General features: G+C 38.8%; 1 protein-coding gene across 1 annotated transcript in view; it reads right to left on the reverse strand.

Moving 5' to 3' along the window:
• Positions 1-19,524, reverse strand: part of smarcc2 (SWI/SNF related BAF chromatin remodeling complex subunit C2) — a 30,049-nt gene extending 10,525 nt beyond the window's left edge. Inside the window, exons 1-22 of the mRNA XM_088338437.1 lie at positions 19,381-19,524; positions 16,143-16,262; positions 15,964-16,049; positions 14,229-14,310; positions 13,227-13,319; positions 12,809-12,878; positions 12,590-12,659; positions 10,961-11,036; positions 10,635-10,879; positions 10,421-10,545; positions 10,283-10,336; positions 10,158-10,195; positions 6,564-6,694; positions 6,422-6,493; positions 6,227-6,340; positions 5,132-5,285; positions 4,941-5,057; positions 4,788-4,850; positions 2,805-3,063; positions 1,245-1,406; positions 545-606; positions 354-468 (exon numbers count right to left, since the gene is read on the reverse strand). Coding sequence (XP_088194563.1) covers positions 354-468; positions 545-606; positions 1,245-1,406; positions 2,805-3,063; positions 4,788-4,850; positions 4,941-5,057; positions 5,132-5,285; positions 6,227-6,340; positions 6,422-6,493; positions 6,564-6,694; positions 10,158-10,195; positions 10,283-10,336; positions 10,421-10,545; positions 10,635-10,879; positions 10,961-11,036; positions 12,590-12,659; positions 12,809-12,878; positions 13,227-13,319; positions 14,229-14,310; positions 15,964-16,049; positions 16,143-16,262; positions 19,381-19,491 — 2,419 coding nt within the window. The 5' untranslated portion in view covers positions 19,492-19,524. The remainder of the gene's footprint in view (positions 1-353; positions 469-544; positions 607-1,244; positions 1,407-2,804; positions 3,064-4,787; positions 4,851-4,940; positions 5,058-5,131; positions 5,286-6,226; positions 6,341-6,421; positions 6,494-6,563; positions 6,695-10,157; positions 10,196-10,282; positions 10,337-10,420; positions 10,546-10,634; positions 10,880-10,960; positions 11,037-12,589; positions 12,660-12,808; positions 12,879-13,226; positions 13,320-14,228; positions 14,311-15,963; positions 16,050-16,142; positions 16,263-19,380) is intronic.
• Between the last annotated feature and the right edge of the window lie 1,055 nt (positions 19,525-20,579).

Genomic DNA, 20,579 nt, shown 5'->3' on the forward strand with positions numbered 1-20,579 from the left:
AAAATTGAATGCCTTTTCGTTTTTTTATCAATATCACTTGTGGTCTAGTGGTTAAGATTCAGCAGTGAACTGGGTACAACTCTAGTAGCAATGTTTTGTGATTTTGATCAGTGATATTTGTTGACTGCTCAATCATTGCACAAACACAGTAATATTCTACTGTAAACCCTCCTGTATTACACATACACAAAATTTTTAGTTTCTATTTTTAGTTTATAAAATGTGCGATATACACAAATAATTTTGGTACTTTCTAATTTGCTATATAAACTGGCGCAGTAAACTACGAAGGATTTGTTGTATTCTGTAGCAATGGAAATCTTATTAGCTCATTTGTTCCTATTTTTCCCTACCCATCTCAGACTCAGCTTTGTCCGTCTCGCTGTCAGCTTCTCTTCCTCTCTCCTCTTCTTTCTTTCCGTTCTCTGTCACTTTTTCTTCTTCTTCGTTTGCTCCCTCTTTACTGTCCTGTTTGTGCATTTGGAGAGTGAGTTTAACAAAAGTCGTATGGCAAAATAAAAACATGGGGATAAATAGATCCTACCTTGGCATCCTTCTTCTCCTCGTTTGAGTGGTTGCTGTTCTTGCTTTCATCACTGTTGTCATCTGTGCACCCGGAAAGAAAACAGAGAGAATTGTTGACAGGGTTCCTACAGTTTAAGGACAGTTTAAGTCAAGACTTTTCAAGACTTTTTTAATGCTGTTTGACATCAAATTTAAGACCAAGTCGACAAAAAACATAACAATTGAAACAAACAACAACAACAACATTTCTTGGACTCAATACATCGTGTCTCGTACATATGACCTGGCACAGCTTTTAGCCATTGGGAAAAACGTCCTGTCGAACAGTTCTCTATAAATCGATTTAGTAAACGTCACTGTCCGAAGTTGCTATGTGTATTCTGGGTAGACCTAAGAGATGCGTCTGCTCGGAAAGGCCCGACTGAAACAACATCACCGTTTTGACAGTTTCGTTATTGCGGTCACGCCACGTTGCCGCCAAAGTAAATGGGTGAATTATAAAAAAATAAATAGACAATTGACAAATGTTATTAAATCTTTTTAGTTCAAACAAATACAAATCGTATGTGTTTGCATTTTTAACACTTTCTAGAATGGGATGCAAGACACTATAATGCCAATTACGGCCTTTATTTTGAATTATGAGTTCAATGCCTTTTAAGACTTTTCAAGGATCCGCGGGAACCCTGGTTGAATTATTGTGATGTAGTCAGCCTTACCCGGTCTCTCGCCGTCCTCTAGGCCGGTACCGGCGATGCCGCTTCCCTCTAAACCGTAAAGAGGATCCTGCCGCCCGCTGACCCTCGCTGCTTCCTCTACACGCCGCACGTGGGCCTCAACCAGGGCTGAAGGAACTTCCTCTTTCATCCGGGAGAATTCCTCTGAGAGAAGAATTGAAAATGGGTGATGCAGGTTTTATTGTCATTGTCACTTATTACAGTGTAATATTAGAGTGAAGAGTTGCCAGTTGTTTAGAGATTAGTTTAGGTACTGGCTTTCAACAAGCTAACTGTTTACCAATCTTCCGTGTGCAGTACAATTATTTAGGTTTAAAACATCCTCTTAACCCTAGGACTGAATTCATTTATGAAGACCTTATCTTTGCGCTACAAATAAGAAAATCTTACGCCTTTGGCAGAGAAGAGTATCATATTTTTTTTCCTTGTCGAAATATATTTTGTATTATTTCTTGAAAGAAAACATTAAAAAAAAATTGAACTGAGTAGGATTATCTACCATTTTCTAGGCAAGATCATTTTGGCTATTAAGTATAAATGTTTTTGTTTTACTTGAATTACAAAGTAAAATATCTTACAACTAGAGATGTTACTCTTACATTAAGCAAAATATTGTGTCAATGGGATAAGATTTTATTTTTTGCAAGCAAGTAAATTCCACATTCCCAGAAAATTTTGCTTATTTTAAGTAGTTTTTGTGTTTTACGATATTTCAACTTATTTGTAAAAAAAACACAACATCCTTAAAGGGATGGTAAGTTTTATATAGCTCCTCCTCTTGGTAAAAAAAACCCCTCTATTTAAATAATAAGCAAAAATGCATGAACCATTATGTAGAACATTTTTAAATACTCTTAGGGTGAGAAATGTGCATTTATTTTACATAAGCCTCACCTGGATACAATATATGCCAGTTTTAAAAAATATTTTTTTTGCCAATTTTTTATTGATTGGAATGGATTTTACAATGAGTATTGTTTAGCGCCTCCAAGTATTAAAGAAAACTTCATATTTTAAAAGTATCGATATTATTTTAAATACGTCAATTATATAAAAATACATGTAGGTTGAGAAATTAGAGTTTATTTTACATAACATGAGCATCATTTAATGGGAACCAACATAGTTGTCGGCCACCTTGCAGCTACGGGTATCCAATGAGCCAAAACCTAGTAAAAGGCTTGGCAAAAAAAAAGAAGAAAAGGATGCTTTGCGATCACTTCCAATCTCCGTAGTGTGTTTTGTTCCTAGCACTAGTTTTCTGTCTCACGACAAAATACGGCAACAGCTATTGGTCAAATAATACACACTGTGCTTTTAAACTAGGAAATATGTCTTATTTAGCAGATTGTGGATAATTTGGGTTATTTTAAAAATTATTTTCAACCAGGTATGATTATTTTGTTTTGATATAAGTATACAATTTCTTGTTTTATGAAAAAAACAAGTCAAAATAGCTTAAGAATAAAAAATATAATCTTAAAACAAGACAGAAATGTGTGTTTTTTGCAGTGTTTGGAACAAAAATGATCAGCCTCTCACCCAGAGCCGATTTTGCCGCAGCCGAGGCCACTCGCGGATCTACCACAGAAGCAAGGAATGCTACGGTGCTCATTACGGGGTTTCCAGCCTGGCTGAAAGGCACTGGCTGGTAGGCCAGCGGGCCTAGGGACGAGTAGCTTTCTTCCAAATACGGATCTTCGATGGGCAGGCGAAGGAAGTGCAGGATGCATTCGTCCTGCGTGCGGCTACCCACGTGCTCCGAGACCTTGTTCCAGTCGTCCTTGTACATCTCTAAACCCTGAAAATAGCAAATATTTAAAACGGTCTGCAAATGGCATTAGGGCATTCTCTTTATAACACCATCAAATCGTAATTATTACACAAATAATGAAGCAGAGAAAGTTTAATTACCTAATGCACTTAATGTTAGGTATGCATGGTGGAGAAAATGTCAACTTGGTAGTATCTATTAAAGAGAAAATCTGCAGAGAATGGCATTTTATAAACCGTCATGGAATGATTGGGAAATCACTGAACGTCAAGAAGCCCTTATTGTCCAAACATGGTGATATGCTCAAATTGGAATTCCCTCATAATGAAACCGTTATCCAACCAAATCTTGTATATCTGGGGTGAGAGCTCATTTTTGTTACTAATTACCGCAAAGAGCACCCAGTTTGATACACATTTATAAAATAAAACAATGTTGTTACTATGATATTACCAGGTTAATTATTGGAAGTAGGGTTAACTAGACTCAGTCAACCACAAAGAAAATTATTTTACTGGAAAACAACAATGACCCGGCGCTGGTGAGCTATTTCCAGAACAAGTTCACGGGCACCTCAGCTGTCCCTTAGGCACCACATTGGAGACCCTTGTTTCATACAATAGCCTTCCGCCAATGAACAAGACCCTTTCCTGGTCAGATTATTAAAGCCCACATAGACATCGTGTGTTTCACTTTCAACAGCATTTAAGATCAATTATTCTCCGATATACCTTCGAGGCTCAAGCGTTGCTAATGCCAGTGCTATTTAGAAATTTTCTAGGGCTGCACGATTAACCGAAATCTAACCGATAAGTCATGTGGCGTAGTGCGATTGTGTAAATGCGAGATAATGTGTTTTTTTAAGGATTTATAGTTAACAGTATTCGCCAATTAAGGCGAGGTAAAATTTGGGAGCAGCACGCTCTACTCCACAACCTCCTGTGAGCAGACAGCAGGCCGAAAAAAGCTCCCCAGTAGACAGCGCTGTTTCCCTAAGGTTAAAGCATGTCAATATGATTGTGTATTCACAAAAAAACAAACTTAGAAAATGTACTTTTCTTTTAAAATCGATATTCGCATCAAAATTGCAATAGTGGTCTGAAAAATCGCAATTAGGTTGTTTTCCAAACTCGAGTTGCATTTCACTAATGCTATCAGCGCTTGCTATGCCGAGCCTCTTGTTAACAAACGTAATCAATTTATCAGCAAAACTGTGAGGGTGGTTGATTAGCGCTTACTACGCACCCTAAGAAACAGCTAGTAAATAATATTTATTGCTATCATTGTGCAATACGGCAACAATTCCGTCATAAACAGCTACACGCTCACATAAGGGTAACCAAACTGTGAGGGACATTCATATGCAGTTGGACAAAGAAAGAGCCATCAATGCATTAAATAATTTCAAGTAAGTTTCGATCATGACAAAATATTTCAATCATTTGACAGCAATAGTTAAAATTGAAAATTATTTACCCCAGAAAATACACCAAGCAAACAGAAACTTACATAACATACAAGACCTTTACTATTTTTGACTTTTTTTAAGGTACATACATGTTTAAAATTGGATTAACTTGATAATTATGAGAAGAAATAAATCGACAAATCATGACTCAATAATTTATTCACGTGCCTTGACAGCAATTGCATAATTTTAATCTCTGTGAGTAGGATTTTTTTAATTGGAATTAATATAGTCAATTTTATAAACAGGCGGTTGTCACTTGTCTGTAGTAAAAAAAATGTACCTCAAGTAGCAAAAGTGTTTCCTGCTCCGTCCAATCCCTCATAGAGCTTGCTGCGCTCTTGCTCTGTGCAAAAATACATGATCACGTCATAAATATCATGCCTCAATACATGTTTGGGCGGTAAATCCCATCAGTCTTATTTTTAATGGATACCTTCGAGGAGCCCAACTTTTTGCTGTACATGTCAGTTCGAAGCCCAAAATTTTGCAGGTCTGTTGGTTTATCTTTCACTTTATCTGGGAAGGACATAATCTGTTGCGGCGCAGGAGTCTGCACACAAACACACGCGTTAAATCACATTATTTGAATACTTTATGTTGTCTTTTTTACAAATGTATCAGGACCTGGGATGTTTTGGGCTGCAAGGGCACCAGACTGGAAGGCGTATCTGCGAGGACATGAAAATGGGAAGTGGGTGGGGGGCCCATAGGGGTGGGCCGGCTCTCTGAGTCCACTTGGTAATTGATTAGTCCCCACTGCTCTAGGAAGGCATGGACTCTGCAAATTTGAAGACATTCATTTAATTCAGGGGGTTGGCTCGCAAGTTAAATATGGCTGTTTTCATGATTACATCTGGCTGGGAAATAAAATAGAAAAGAAGCTGATTTTGGCACGTGCAAATCCAGGACAATACTGATTTTACATAGTGTTTCGAAAAAGTCTAAAAAAAGCAAAGTTTCAACGACAAGTTACAGTCAAGATGTCACACCAACAGACCACGTTTTGGCTGTACATTGCTGAATAATCATACATGGGAGCTCATTAAACAATGTATGTTCACTGTTGAAGCACTTTATGATGAAAACCCACAGATCAAACTGTAAACATCCAAAACCTCCAGCAAAGCACCCAGAGCAATTTGATACTGAAAGTGATTTTGAGAAAAATCAATAAGGTAATCAATATCCTTGTTTGCATTATTTTGTAACATTATTTTGTAAGTTACTTCCTAAGAGGCATCACCAAACTATACAAGTTCACAAGATTGAAATAAAATATATATCTTGCCTTTCACTATCTTGCCTATGTATAGGATAATGAGAATTTACTTTTTCTCTCAACTTTATTTTTTGAACTTTGTTGCTGGGAATGTCTTTGCACAATTTTTAATTGCACTGTTTTTCTGATGCACTTACCATTTAGGCTAGTCTACAAGTACTACCTTGTAAATATTCGCCTGTTTGTCTTCACATTCTTATTTTTCTCTTTTAAGTCTTTTATTACAGGTTCATTCTGGATTGGCACATTTAATCCCACTGTAAACGATGTTCAAATATGATATAGATTTTTTTAAATTAAATTCAAATTCTAAAGAATACTGTGATGAATATTTAAAATCATTTTAATCTGTGTACCTAGTTGGAGTTTTATTTATTTATTTTTCTCAATATCACTTTCGGTAGGAAAATTCAGAAGCGATAATAACATTTCCTACTCACCTCATAATCGCACAGACATCGCCAGCCAAATTCCTGCGACAGGCAGTGGAGGTGAGATACTCCTGAGGGTTTAGCCGGTAAGTGTCAATCATGAAATTTCTGTATGCCAGGTAGCTGGTGGTAGGCGGGAGCAAAGAGAAAACGTGACAATAGAAGGAAACCTAAAAAATGGATTTCAAACTCAACTTTACTTACATCTCTGGGGTTTTGGATTTATTCTTTCCATTGAAGAATTCTGGAAGGGCTCTGCGCTCAATAGCATGAACGCTGGGGGAAGACAGCAGTCACATAGTAGGTGGAAAGCATCGAATGATTCTCGAGGTCGGCGTTACAATACCTGTTGTAATCGAACCAGGCGGCGTAGCTTGGAATGATGATGTGATGTGTCTGCTCTGTCACGTTGTCTTCGTGAAGGTCGGCACCTTTGACTGGTTCCCCCTTAACGCTTGGGGAGCCCTCTTCCTCCTCCTACGGAAAAATATTCATTTTGTTTAACTGCTTGATCTAAATGTAAGACTTTGTATGATATTTGTCACGATCTTGCACTTTGCGTCCTTCTTTTCTGTATGTTACCTCTACCGCTCTCTCCCAGGTGCTCCTTGCAGTTGTTGGCACCACTTTTTTCCAATAAGCTCTTTAATTTCTATATCCCTTGGGGTTTATCTGTTATTTGTAAGTTGGGGGATTTAAAAATAAATAAATAAAGAAGGCTGAGATGAGGTTCATGAATACAGGCTGGAAATTCTACATCTTGGGAATTTTGTAATGTCCTCTCTTGTTCTCCTAACGAGCTCAAGTTTCATTTATGTCTTTTTTTCCTTATTTTTAATGTTGTAAATTGGGAGATTTTAATAAAAAATGAGGTCTAAGAGGAGGATCATCTAAACTGGCTGAATATTGTACAGCTTGGGTATTTTGTAAAGTCCACTCTTGTCTCCTTGCAAGCTCAAATTTCATTTACCGTATTTTCCGCACTATATGGCGCACCATGTTATAAGGCGCACCTTCAATGAATGATATATTTTAAAACTTATGCCATACATAAGACGCACCCCATTATAAGGCGCTATAAGTGCATGCTGGTTTAAGATCAGGTAATTGTGCAATTTTGTAATTGTAATCCTGTGCAGTCCTTCGAGACATTTTTGGGATTAAGGGCTATTTACGGTAAATAAATGTGTCAAATCCTGTCAGCGCTGTGTAGTAGGGAAAACACCGGAACCACACAACCGTGCACCACTCAAGAACATAGTCACCTCTGAGCCTATGGAGTTGGTCTGTATAGACTTTTGGACTGCTGAGCAAGAGAACAAGTCTGTAGATGTCCTGGTCCTAACTGATCATTTCTCCAAGATGGCGCACGCCTTCCCTTGCAGAAATCAAACCGCCAAACAAATTGCTCGCCGTCTGTGGCAGGATTTCTTCCTTGTCTATGGTTTCCCACGGCGTATCCACTCTGATCAGGGAGCTAATTTTGAGAGCAAACTGATCAAAGAGCTTCTAGAGATGGCAGGGGTGCAGAAATCCCATACCACTCCGTACCACCCCATGGGAAATGGTATCGCAGAACGATTCAACCGAACATTGGGAGATATGATCAGAACCCTTCCCCCTCAGCCCAAAGCAAAGTGGCCACAAATGCTGCAGCAGCTCACATTCTGCTATAACTGCACAGAGCATGAGACAACAGGGTTTGCACCGTTTTACCTAGTGTTTGGTAGGATCCCTCGTCTCCCTGTCGATGTCATGTTTCAACATGCTAATACCAATGATGCTGTTGTCAGCTACTCTGACTTTGTACGCCATCTGAAGAAAGATCTACATGAAGCTGCTCAAATTGTACAGAGGAATACTCTCAGAGAACAGACTCGTCATGCCAAGCTGTACAACCGTAGGGCCAAAGGATCACCTCTCGTCGTGGGAGACCGGGTGTTGATCGCCAACAGAGGTGTCCCGGGGAAACGCAAAGTTGCAGATAAGTGGGAGTCGACCCCGTATGAAGTCATATCAGTCAAGCCTGATCTCAATGTTTATAGAGTCAAGGATTGCCTGACGGGCAAAGAGAAGGTAGTTCACAGGAATTTGCTGCTCTCTGTTCCCTTAGGGGATGAATAAAGTATCTATCTATCTATCTATCTATCTATCTACAGTAGAGAATGTAGTTACTTTATGCAACCTCTAGATGTTGCCACGCTCAAGGGAATGTCAACAAAATATTCAAAAAGGTCAAACTTTATTAACAAACAAGCTTTCCACAACTCCATTCACTCCCAAAATAAATAAACAGCCGTTTTATTATTTTCTCTGAGGTAAAGCATTTTCGTGACACATCTTTGAACAACATCGACATATCATTTTATTTTTTGTCCATTTAGTCAACACGCAAAGAAAAAAACGTCTGATACTGTTATTTTAAATGAAACGTTAGTGCAATCGCAATAAAGTGACACTCGTAATGTGCAAAAACAACGAGTGCAAAGCAATACCATAATAACTGTAAAATGTAAAACGTAAACACACAAAAGAAAAACAAAGATCACTCTATAAGCTCCTCATCGACGAATCCCTCGAATTCTTCTTCTGCTGTGTTCGAATTGACCATATCTCAGTGAATGGGCCATCCAACACGTCCGGTGTTTTTGTGCCAGCGCTGTTGCCTTCATACGTATAGTTATCGTACTGACACTTCTGCTTGCCGCTCTTTGTTGAACAACCCACTGTTCAAGTGTCTCCTCTAACTCTGGCCATCTTGCTTTATTGCCACGGAAACTTTGTTGAGTTTTCCTTACTTGGCGGAGCTTATCTTCATCCTTTCTCCACTTCCGTACCATCGATTCATTTAAGTTTAACTCTCTCGCTGCCGCTCTATTGCCGTGTTGTGCTGCGTGACTGATCGCTTTGAGTTTAAACTCGGCGTTGTACGCGTGTCTCTTAACAGGAGCCATTTTCTTATACAAATGCACGTATGAAAGAGAATCTCGCTCTCTCTCTCTCTCTCGCTCTCTCTCTCTCTCAAACGTGACATTCTGAATAATTCTGCGTTTGTTTAAGGTAAATTGTGCTTTACATCTTCACCAGTCATAACCCTGGATTCAGACAAATACTGTATTTGTTGAATATGAATTAAGCAGTTTAATGGGGTAGCCATTTTGCCACTTAGTAAACAAATACAACACGAGCCCCGGCAACTACCAATCGTTTAATATTTCCCAGTATGCACAGCGCGAAAAATGGAGTCGGCGGCTGTTTCTCGTAGTTGCGAGACCTTGCGAATTTAATATTGAGCCATATATAAGGCGCACTGTGTTATAAGGCGCATGGTCAGCTTTTGAAAAAAAACAAGACTTTTAGGTGCGCCTTATAGTGCGGAAAATACGGTATGTCTTCTCTCCTTATTTTGAATAACTGTTAAATTAAAACTTATCAAAATATTTTTCATCATGCTCCTCGGACGAAAAAAGACAAAGTACACCCTTAAAAAAAGCACACCGACTTCTAGCAGACGGAATAATACATTGGTAATCTAAATACATATTTTAAACCGCAATTTTGTAAAAATGTCAGGTCAAGTCATGTTTTTTTGTATAGCCCTCAATCACAAAGAGTCTCAAAGGGCTGTACAGACCACACATTATTGCAAACCACAGACTATTATTACACCATCCCCTGATCTAAAACCTACATGAAGGCAAGGAAAAACTGATACCTTTGCATTTTAAGTATACATTTTCTCATTTTTTTGGGGTCAAACAAGTTAAAACAGTTTCAAATTACATTTTAAATATATTTTTTGCTAATGTGGTTAGATTTCATATTTTGCAGTGTATAGAAGATTGAGTGTGTAAAAAAAGGAAAAAATTTACACCGAATCGTAATTTTGAACTCGTGTTGACTCCACAGCTATCATAATTGACTTTTTACACCATCTTACCTTTCCTGTTACTTCCATTGACTCATCCTCTTGCTCATCTTTTTAGATTTGAAAAATATGAAACCAATGTTAGATATTATTTTACAAAGTCATATTTTGATAAATCAGAGCTTGTTCTGTCCCACCTGGATCTGCTCCTCCTTTGACTGGTGTTGAGTCAGAATCCTTCTTGGTGCTATCTAAAAGAAGAAACCCCAAGTTTAATCAGTTAACTCACAGAATTATTCGTTGCTATGTATAATGAAACGGCAAAAACAGCGCACTTGTTTTGTTTGCATTTCCGTCTTCAGATGCCGGAAGAGGTGACGCTTCGTCTAAGTCCTTATTTAGATCCTCTTGCTCTTCTTCTCTTTGGCCCCGTTTGGATTTTGTGTATGGGGTCGTCGGCCTGTCACAACAAGCATATTTATAGAACTTTAAATGTCGTATAAAGGATATTTACTTATCAGTTTGTTTTTAATGAGCACAGTCACGGACCCCTTTTTAGCGTTCTTTTTCTTGTTCTCCTGCGGGGGTGGCGTGGGGGACGGAGATGGGGAGCGTTTTCTCTTTTTGGCACCGGCGGGCTTCTTGTCCCTCCGCTCATCAGGTGTGGTCACCTCATCGGTGAGGGTCTTGGCCGATATCCTTTTCCTCTTCGGGTGGCCTTCTCCCATATCGTAGTCCTCCTCGTTCATCCACTCGTTGTATTGGTCCAGGTCTAAGATCCACTTGGCATGGACCTGTAGAACAAGAACACGGAGTCTGATTTTGTTTTTAAAGATGTTCAAAGTTGTATTTGAAAAATATTGGCAGTCAGCTACCTTTCTTGGCTTTTCTGGGCCAGGAGCATCTTCCACAGAGGCCTCGATTTCACTAGCTGGTATCCAGGTGTCATAACTACAGGTCAAGGACAGACATACTAATTAGTGATGGCGCTATAAAAGCTTGTACTTAGAACGTCCAAAATGGGGAGGAAAAGGTCCAAAGAGAAGAAAAAACTTCCTGTTGCAAGATTATCTACTTAGCTGGTAGCACAGTTATTATTTTGGGTAACTTACTTTGAAGATGACATTTGAGCCTACACTGCAATCAATCAATCAATCAATTAAAAAAGAATCAATCGATAACTAAATCAATCAAGAAATAAATAAAAATAAATCATCTTACACTGGCTTACATTGAACTTATTATAAGCATTATGTGTCTTTTTTAATTGCAAATAAAATAATCAAAAAATAGTATTATAAATATTAATGTATTGATTTGTTATACATTTATAACACCTGTCTCGACATCCTAAAAATAACGAATGGATAAATAACGGTTTGAATGTATTAAACAATCTAAATATAATAAAGAAAAATAAATGGATTAAGAAAGGTTCAAATACATTTAAGTATGTAAATGAAATTTGTGTTTAATCATTTGCTTTAATAGAAAATAATTTGCTTTGGCCAATGTGCCTTATCCTAAAAGTGTTAAAATAATACTTTTCATTTATTTGTACTTATTTTCTATGATAACATTTGACTTAATTGCCTCTATTGACAAATTAAAATTTTAAAATTGTGTATGTTAAGAAATGCTGAAGTGTATAAACCAGGGGCCAGATTTAGAAACATAAAAATGCGTGAGGGACGACTATACAGCCTGGAATTCTTTGAACAGTCTTCAATAAATTCACACTCCGTGAAAGGTTTTCAGTGCTTGGCGATCAGCGCCGTGACTTTGTAGCATTTTCATTTGACTCAACAGTATTGTGAAAAAGCGTTGCACTGCTTCCAGTTGGTTCACCTTTTCACAGCTTTATTTCCAGTTAGCTTTTTGTAGTCAGGTTGTTTCGCCGGGCAGTGCCTTTTGATATTATATTCTTTGAAAACAGCCACAGTCTCTTGGCAAATTAGGCACATGCAGTTGTTTTGGAATTTTAGTAAAAATCCAATTTCCACTTGTCCTTGAAGCGACAGCCCTCACAGTCAACTTTCCTTTTTTTTTTTAATAGTCCCCAAGTCGGAATTGGGGTAGGCTAAAACTTCCACAGAAAGCCAACGGCAAGGCGATCAAACAGCTACTGCGATCACCTGGCAATTTTTGTTTTGAGTACAAATGTATTTTAATCTGCGGTCAACATTACTGGTTGGCCACATATTATTGATTTCCTAACAGAGATCGCGGGCCAGTAATAGTTTTATGATGGGCCGAAACTCGCCCCCGAGCCAGATTTTTGACGTGCCTGGTTTAAAAATAAAAGTATTTTAAACCTAAAAAAACACTCTATTGGCATTCTATGTTAATGACAATAAATCCTAATATTGAATCTCTTAAATAATTTTCTATGGGCAGTGAGCCTTTAAACCCCGACAAAATCCTCAGCCCCTGCCCTAAAAAAACAAAAGGCGGCTCAAAAATGTTACAAAAACACTGTAGTGAAGCTTCAAATGGAAACAAACCTATCAGGGAAATATCCCCAGTGAAGGAGAACTTGCTTGTCCCTCTTCATCACAGGGCGCACCCACTCCTCTGTAGAGAAAAACAAAATCAACTCTTTAATTTCCAACAAAGAGAAATCCCGTGATAAGAAATTGTGACACCATGGTCCAGCCACGAGATATCATGCCATTGTTTTTGAATACTCCAAAAATTTTGATAATAAAGAAAGTTAGCCCCACCATCTTCCAAGCTGCCAGGAATTGGAAGAACAACATGAGAGCTGGAGCTTTTATCCTCAGTCACTGAGCCCTGTAAGGAGTGCAATAATAAAATAAAGATGATTATGAAAATATGTATTTTGGCGCTTTTACGACCTATACATGGGAAACTATCAGTATGCTACAATAAATAAAATAATTGAGTTTATCATTTGTAATAATTTTACAAATCAAAACTCAAATAGAAAAGTGGATACACTAAATGATTCTTTCAAGGACATTTTCAGTACTGGGACATTTTTAGCATGCTTTCTTATTAAGGAAAATACATTTGGAAGAAAAAGCCAATCAAAAATCATTGGCCTAGTGTAAATCATCCCATAAACTCTTTATAGATTCCTCACAGCATACTAGAAGTGATTTATTCTTGAAAACAAACCTGATGTCTCTTGATGATGTCTTTCAGCTTCCCCAGCAGTTTTGGCTCAATGTCAGAACTCAAGTAGATGACGGGGCGGCTCAAGCAGTTGTTCTGAAGCACAGATTGTATGCGTGAAATCATTATTTGGGCCTCCAGTGAGAAAAAATATAAATAAATATTCAGGAGACCCCCAGGATACAACATCAATGTATTCTGAGGTAAATTTTGTGTGCAGGAGGGATAAAAACCTATGGTAATGCGTAGCTAATGATTTCCGAACCCCCTTTACCTGAGATGATAACTTTAAACTAACAAAATAGTATGTAGTAGGTACAGCATATGTGTAATATATGTATATATATGTTTCAATAAATAAATGTAAAGTTAAAATGAAATTTTATGTATCTCAGGTGTTAAGTTGCTTGAGCTGGTTGAGTGGAGTAGAGGGTGGATGCAGGGGGGGAAACGGTACACTAAAAATTAAAATACTTTTAAAACTTCAACTTGTATGGATTATGATGACCTTAGAAGAGTTTGCTTGCTTTAATTACCTCCTTTTTTTCAGTAATAGTCCTAATCGTGGATTGGTTACCGCCATGCAAGCGGATTGATTTGAGTTCCTTTTTTGTATATTGGAAGCTTTGTTTTCATGGTTATAGTGTTTTTGTTTTTACACTTTATCATCACTGCAAGCCTTGGGACCCATGGTGAATACATACATACAAAAAAGTCAGAATTATCTTCTAAGCACACACGGTTCGGAACTAAATGAAGAGAGAAAGGCATTGAGGGAGGTAGTTCAACCAATTGCCTTAGTTACAGTTTTATACTTTTTTAGGCATGGGGAATGAATAGTTGTTAATTTCTTATAGTAGTAAAAGTAACATAAAGAGGGCAAAAAAAATTTTATTCCACACGGTAAAGTGAAAATGTCTTGAGACAGGGTCACTGTATACAAATGTACTTTTGTAAGCAACAAAAATTTCATGTCTTGGAAAAATAATTTGTGTAAAACCTTACCTGCACTAATGACTTCTCAATTGTCATGAACATCTCCACATTTCGGTCCATCCGAGATGGATTTTGGAAGTCAAACCTGCGCCTACCAGGAAATTAAGACCGGAGTTACTCAGGAAACTGCACAATTTACCATTTATAAGTGGCGTCATAATAAAGATTCCAGAAACAGTGGTCGAGATTAATTTATTCCCGGATCGAGCTCATATATCTCATATCTTGAACAAATTTTCCCCATTAGAAATGACTGGAAACTAATGAATCCGTTCCTATGCTCCCAAAATCATCCATGTTAAACATGAATAGCTATGAAATACATTTTCCTGATAGCTAAAACACAATTAAATGGTAATTTGCAACAAAAAACAACAGTATTAAGATGATTTTGAGAAAATAAAACGTGAGTTTACTATGAGCATAGAAGTTGCGATGGAGGTGTATGAAAAGTGAGGGAGAGAGCTGCCAAAGGAGTGAGTGAGCAGGAGAGCGCGTTAACAAAAAATAACACAAGTGCATGGGGACAGGTCCTTAGGGCGGGAAATTTACGTGCTAACTAGCTAATTCTGGTGGTGAACAGTCTCGAAAACTCGGCCCTCTAGTGGTAGTGTCTGGAAATCCTCGTAGCTTGTTAGTAGAGTGGCCACTGCACAATATTTTTCTCCCGCACCATTAAGTGAAAAATACACAAAAACAAAAAGAATACAAGTTTTTAATGTTTGGGGAGATTTTTAAGTCACATAATATCTCATCTCATTAGCTGCACCACTTATCCTCAGGAGGGCCGCGGGGGTGCTGGAGCCCATCTCAGCAATCATCGGGCAGTGGGCAGGGGACACCCTCAACTGGTTGCCAGCCAATCGCAGGGCACACAGGGACAGACAACTCGCTCGCTCATTCACACCTAGGGACAATTTGGACCAGCCAATCCACCTGAAATGCATGTCTTTGGAATGTGGGAGGAAACCCACGCAAGCACGGGGAGAACATACAAACTCCGCACAGTAAGTCTGGTAGCTGGATTTGAACCCACACAGGAGGTTCCCAAGACCTTAGAACTGTGCCGCACACGCGCTAACCACTGCGTCGACGTTCTGCCCGTCACTTAATATATTGTGTTTAATTTATAAACAATTCAAAGTAGTCACAAATGAGTTCATAAATAGCGGTGGCTGTTTTTTTGAGTAGGGGTTTGCTCTCCCACATGAAAAAGACAGTATAGGTTTCCATGGTTATCAATAGCAGGAGAAGCCTCCTCATCTGACTCAGATACAGCACCTTCATCATCTGGTCACCATTGTTTTTCAGTGTAAATTTCGGACCAGTTTAAAACTGATGGAGTGGATTGTTGTGATTCCTATGTTGATTGAACTCGATGTTTTAAAATGTGTATTCTGTAGGTGCTTTGTGACATCAGCAGGTGTATGAAAAATTTAGACAATTGGATTTGATTACTGTTAAATTCGGACTATAAAGCGCACCTGATTGTAAGCCGTACCCAGTACATTTTTAAAGGGAAAAAACATTAGTACATACATGAGCCGCACCTGACTATAAGCCGCATGTGCCCACATTGAAACAATAAATATTAACAAAGAAAGACGGTACACAGAAAGAGTTTTAATAATATACGGTACCTTAACCCCTTAACGTCCCAACGGCCCGTCGGGGGGTTGCCTTTTACGGTAACACAGATACTGTATTCATATTGTGGTGAGCCAATCTGGGAAGACAGCCTTACCATCCTTGGTCACTCTTGAACTTGTATGCAGCTGCCAGGATGTGGCAAAGAGCCCCTCCAGCCTTGAAGTCCAGGAAACATTTCATCTGGAGATAAATATTATAAGTTTTACGATTTTAAGTATCAGAGATCTTAGGGGGTTGGGTTACAGGTTTATAAAATGTGTGACAAAGACATACAGTCAGTTTGGTGAGTGGCGGGTTGCTGACGTGTCGGCCAAAAACCTCCTCCTGGAACTGCAGCAGCTGGACCACAAGACTGGACAGAGACTTGTTGGTTGGAGGCTCTGCTTGGATGTACTAAGAAAGAGCACATTTCTTTGAGGGGGACACCAAACTAAAATCAATTTTGCCTTAGAACCTTTAGCAGACTGTGAGAGTGTTTATACAACACTATAGAAAAGTTGTATAGACTTGTATGTTCTTTGATCATATTAGAAATGTCTAGTAACTATACTAATATCAACTCTGCTGGCTCCCAATCAACCATAGAATAAACTACAAAATCCTCCGCTAAACCTACATGGCCATTCATAACCTTGCCCCTCTCTACCGCTCAGACCTCCTTCACATTTCCACGCCATCCCAAGATCATCCTCCTCCCTTCATCTCACTACACCCGCTGCCCGTCTCAGCTCCGTGGGGAGCAGAGCTTTCAGTCGCTCTGCCCCCCCAGCTCTGGAACTCATTGCCGCCTGACCTCCGTAATTCTGCCACTCTGTCCACAATTGAATCCGGACTCAAAACCCACCTCGTCAGACTTGCCTTTTCATGATCATCTGCCTTACATACAGCCCCCTACAGTTTTTTATTTGCTATGTATTACGTGTTTTATTCTTGCTTTATTGTTGTTTGTTATTCTATGTACAGCAACATGGGATGTCCTGAAAGGTGCTTTGAAGTAGAATGTATTATTATTTTTACTATTATTATTAGTCTATAAAGATCTTCACTCTTAGTATTGGCAGCATCAAGATGTCAAGTAGTGTACAAATATACCACAATAACAGTGAACAATTTCTCACAAAAAAAATAATTGTTTTTTTCTCAGTTTTTGTAGAAGGGAGATGAGGAGTTTCTTAAATATAATATTTTTAATGGGTGTCATTACCCCACATAGCTTAAGATTGAGTGCCCTAGCCACTACCCTCATTGAAAACTTAAATGTATCTTAAAAAGCCAAGTATTATTAAAAGTAAGCATTGTTCCAAAGGTATTCTTAATGGTCTTAACACAAAGTCCATGTACTAACTAGGGTGATGGTTGTATTGACTAGTGAAGCAAATAATTGCTGTTGGTGGACAATGGTTTTGTACTACAGTTAGTTGTGACGTTCTACAACAGCGGTTCTTAAAAGGAGAAAAATGTAAGATTTTTAATCAATTCAATTAGTTTTATAAATTAAATGATTTAAATAGTTCTTGTTAAATTGTGTAGATATTTCAGGGAAAATAAAAGTACCATACATAACAATTACACCCAAAAAGTTTAGTCAGTTTTAACGTCTACAAAGGAGTTGTAACTGTGATGGGGATTGTTTTGTATCCAATGCATGAAGAAGATAAAAAAAAATATTTCTTTCCAGATCAATTTTGCCAATTATTTATCGTTACTGTTATTTTATGAGATGTTAAAAATGACGACAAATAATTAAGCATGTTTGTTATTAATCTCCTTATTTGACTAAAAATATTATTGTAATAAATCATAAGATGAAAAAATCTTACAAAAAAAAATTGTTTTGACTCATTTTACAATTTTTTCACTCAATTGTCAAACAAAAATGTTTCCAATTAACAAAATGTGTATTTTTATTTTATTTAATATAAAATTACTGAAACTTTAAGCAAATTACCTTACTAACAGTATATCATTTTGATCTCTTTATGGTTACAAAATAAAACAATGTTGTACTTATATTTTAGGAGTAGTTTTTTTACAAATACTGCACAAGAGATACTTCACAAATTAAAAAAAAAAGGTTGAGAACCACAGTTCCACAGCAGTACTTCCTCACATGGTCCCTTTCATACTGCACAGTATTTGTTTTGATAATTTGTATTTATTGTCCGGTTTTATTTTTGTTTTTATTGATTTCAATGGGGGGCAGACCACGGCAACCGATTGTTTTGCACATCAGCGGCACAGTTCTGAAGTTAAGGGTTCAAATCCAGCTACCAGTCGTCCTGTGCAGAGTTTGCATGTTCTCCCCGTGCTTGCGTCGGTTTCCTCCGGGCACTCCGGTTTCCTCCCACATTCCAAAGACATGCATGTCAGGTCAATTGGCCGGTCCTAATTGTCCCTAGGTGTGAATGAGCGGGTGAGTTGTCTTTCTACGTGTGCCCTGCGACAGGCTGGCAACCAGTTCAGGGTGTCCCCTGCCCACCGAAGATAGCTGGGATGGTCTCCAGCACCTCCGCGACCCTACTGAGGATAAGTGGTGCAGATAATGGATGGATGATATCAATAGGTGTCAAGGACAGTGTTTTTCAACTGCTGGGTCAGGATCCAAAAGGAGATCGGGAACCCGTTTTCAGTGAGTCGTGTACTCATAGATAGTGACAATTCCCTACAAATGTGAGTTCAGTTCACAAAAAAAGACTGATAGATTGTTTACACTCGTTGAGCGTGGAAAAAAACGCAGATAAAACGGATTTCTACAAAAAGACAGCTTTCTGAACATTAAAGGAAATATCATAATTTAAAGTCATTTTGCTTTTGATGGTCATTTTAATGTGAAGATATTCGACTATGTATGGCATAAACTGCACAATCATTTCATTGAATGCATTTGACAAGTGGATTTTTTTTTGTGATTTGGGTCAAGGCTTGTAGTTAGGTTGGAATGGTGAGCCCTGAGGTCGGACTAGTTGAGAACCACTGGTCAAGGATGATAATTTTGGGACAAAAGCTTTCAACTAGATGGATACAAGTTCATGCTTGATTTTTAAGAATTGCAACTACAGATGACCCTCAAAAATAATCTTACCTCTTGGCTTTTACCTATTCGTAAATGTCTCAATAAAACGCTTCTTTTATTTATTTACAGTCATCAGCGTGTGCATTTGGCGCGCGCCCCAACCAGTCAACATCTGGATCTGCTCCTGCACCGTTAGCCGATTAGCTATTCAGCTAGCTAGAGCCTGAGCCCGGTGCGTGGAAATCAGGCTCCCACGCCTGTGCCCGGGCTTCTCTTTTCGTCATTTCCACGCATTATCACGCGAGGATAAGTGTCAGGGGCGGCCGCGCGATGCGCCGCAACGGGCTCAGCATCCTTTTGTATCCTGACTCGGGCAAAGAGCAGCTGGACGCTGAGCAGAGAGCGCCCTCCTTCCCTCCCCTTTGTCAAGCCCGTGGCTTCACTGGCCACGTCTTCGGCGTGAAAACAATGGAAGATTACGAATCATGCTTCCAGTACCTTTTTGTAATTCTTTCCCAGCCAGACGCGCACATTATCAAACTGTGAGACTGTATCGGACGCTTCGAAATATTTGACATTCGGGCCGCCGTCTTTCTTCCGTACCGCCATCTTTGCCTGCAGAACACTAGACAACGCGGGACGCCATCGAGAGGCAAAGTGTAGGTACTGCAACGAGTTTGATGCAGTACGCCATAATGTCCAGAAAGTGTCCCTGTTGTACCAATTTTTTTTTTAAAAAAGTGGGATGGCATCAGTGTCAAAAGTCAAGTCGTGTTTATCTTTATAGCTCTTAAACACAAGAAGTCTCAAAGGGCTATAATAATAATAATAATAATAATAATAATAATAATAATTTCCTTGTATTGTCATTCTGTGTAACAATGTACACAGAACGAAATGTCGATTGCACCTGACCCGTTGTAGCGAGCCGATGCAGCCGCAGCCAACAGAGGGCGCCGCCGACCACTTTTTAAGTCTTAGGAATGACTCGGCCGGGGCGCGAACCACCGACCTCCCAGTCTACAGACTATTATAACAGCGTCCCCTGATCTAAAACCTACATGAGCGCAAGGAAATACTTAAAACCGGAGCATGAGGAAATTTAGAAACCTTGAGATGGGGCCACACGTGAGGTAATCCCCTTTTGAGGATGCCCGGGCTGCAATAAATGTTGCAAGGGCATTAGCAAACAATACACAGACATCATCAACATGACATATAGGTTATCCATAAAATATAGAATATAAGTGTGTTTCAAGCCTAGATTTAAACAGCTCCACGGAGGATTACAGATCCAAACTCAGAGGGCAGAGCATAGCACAGCACTGGAGCTTAAATGGAGAACGGTCTCGAACCTGTAGATTTCTTCTTGGCTCTTGGGATCACTAGTAGACCAGCATTTCCCAAGCAAAGGATCCGAGCACTAACATAGGGGAAATTTAAATCTGTAAAATATGAATCCATGCATAATTTTGTATAATACCAACAGAACCTTGAACTCACATCTTAAACTGACTGGGAGCCAATGCAGGTTAGCTAGAATTGGGGTACTGTGATCAAACTTTCTTGTCTTAGTTAAAAGCCTCACTGAAGCGTTTCCTACCAGTTGCAGGTTCTTGATGCTGGACTTTGGGAGTCCGGAAAGCAGTACATTAAAGTAATCTAGACAGCGTAGGGCAAACTTTTGCTATGTTGCA

Source organism: Urocampus carinirostris, chromosome 6 (assembly GCF_059441175.1).
Source record: "Urocampus carinirostris isolate Australia breed hairy pipefish chromosome 6, RoL_Ucar_1.0, whole genome shotgun sequence".
NCBI lineage: Eukaryota > Metazoa > Chordata > Actinopteri > Syngnathiformes > Syngnathidae > Urocampus > Urocampus carinirostris.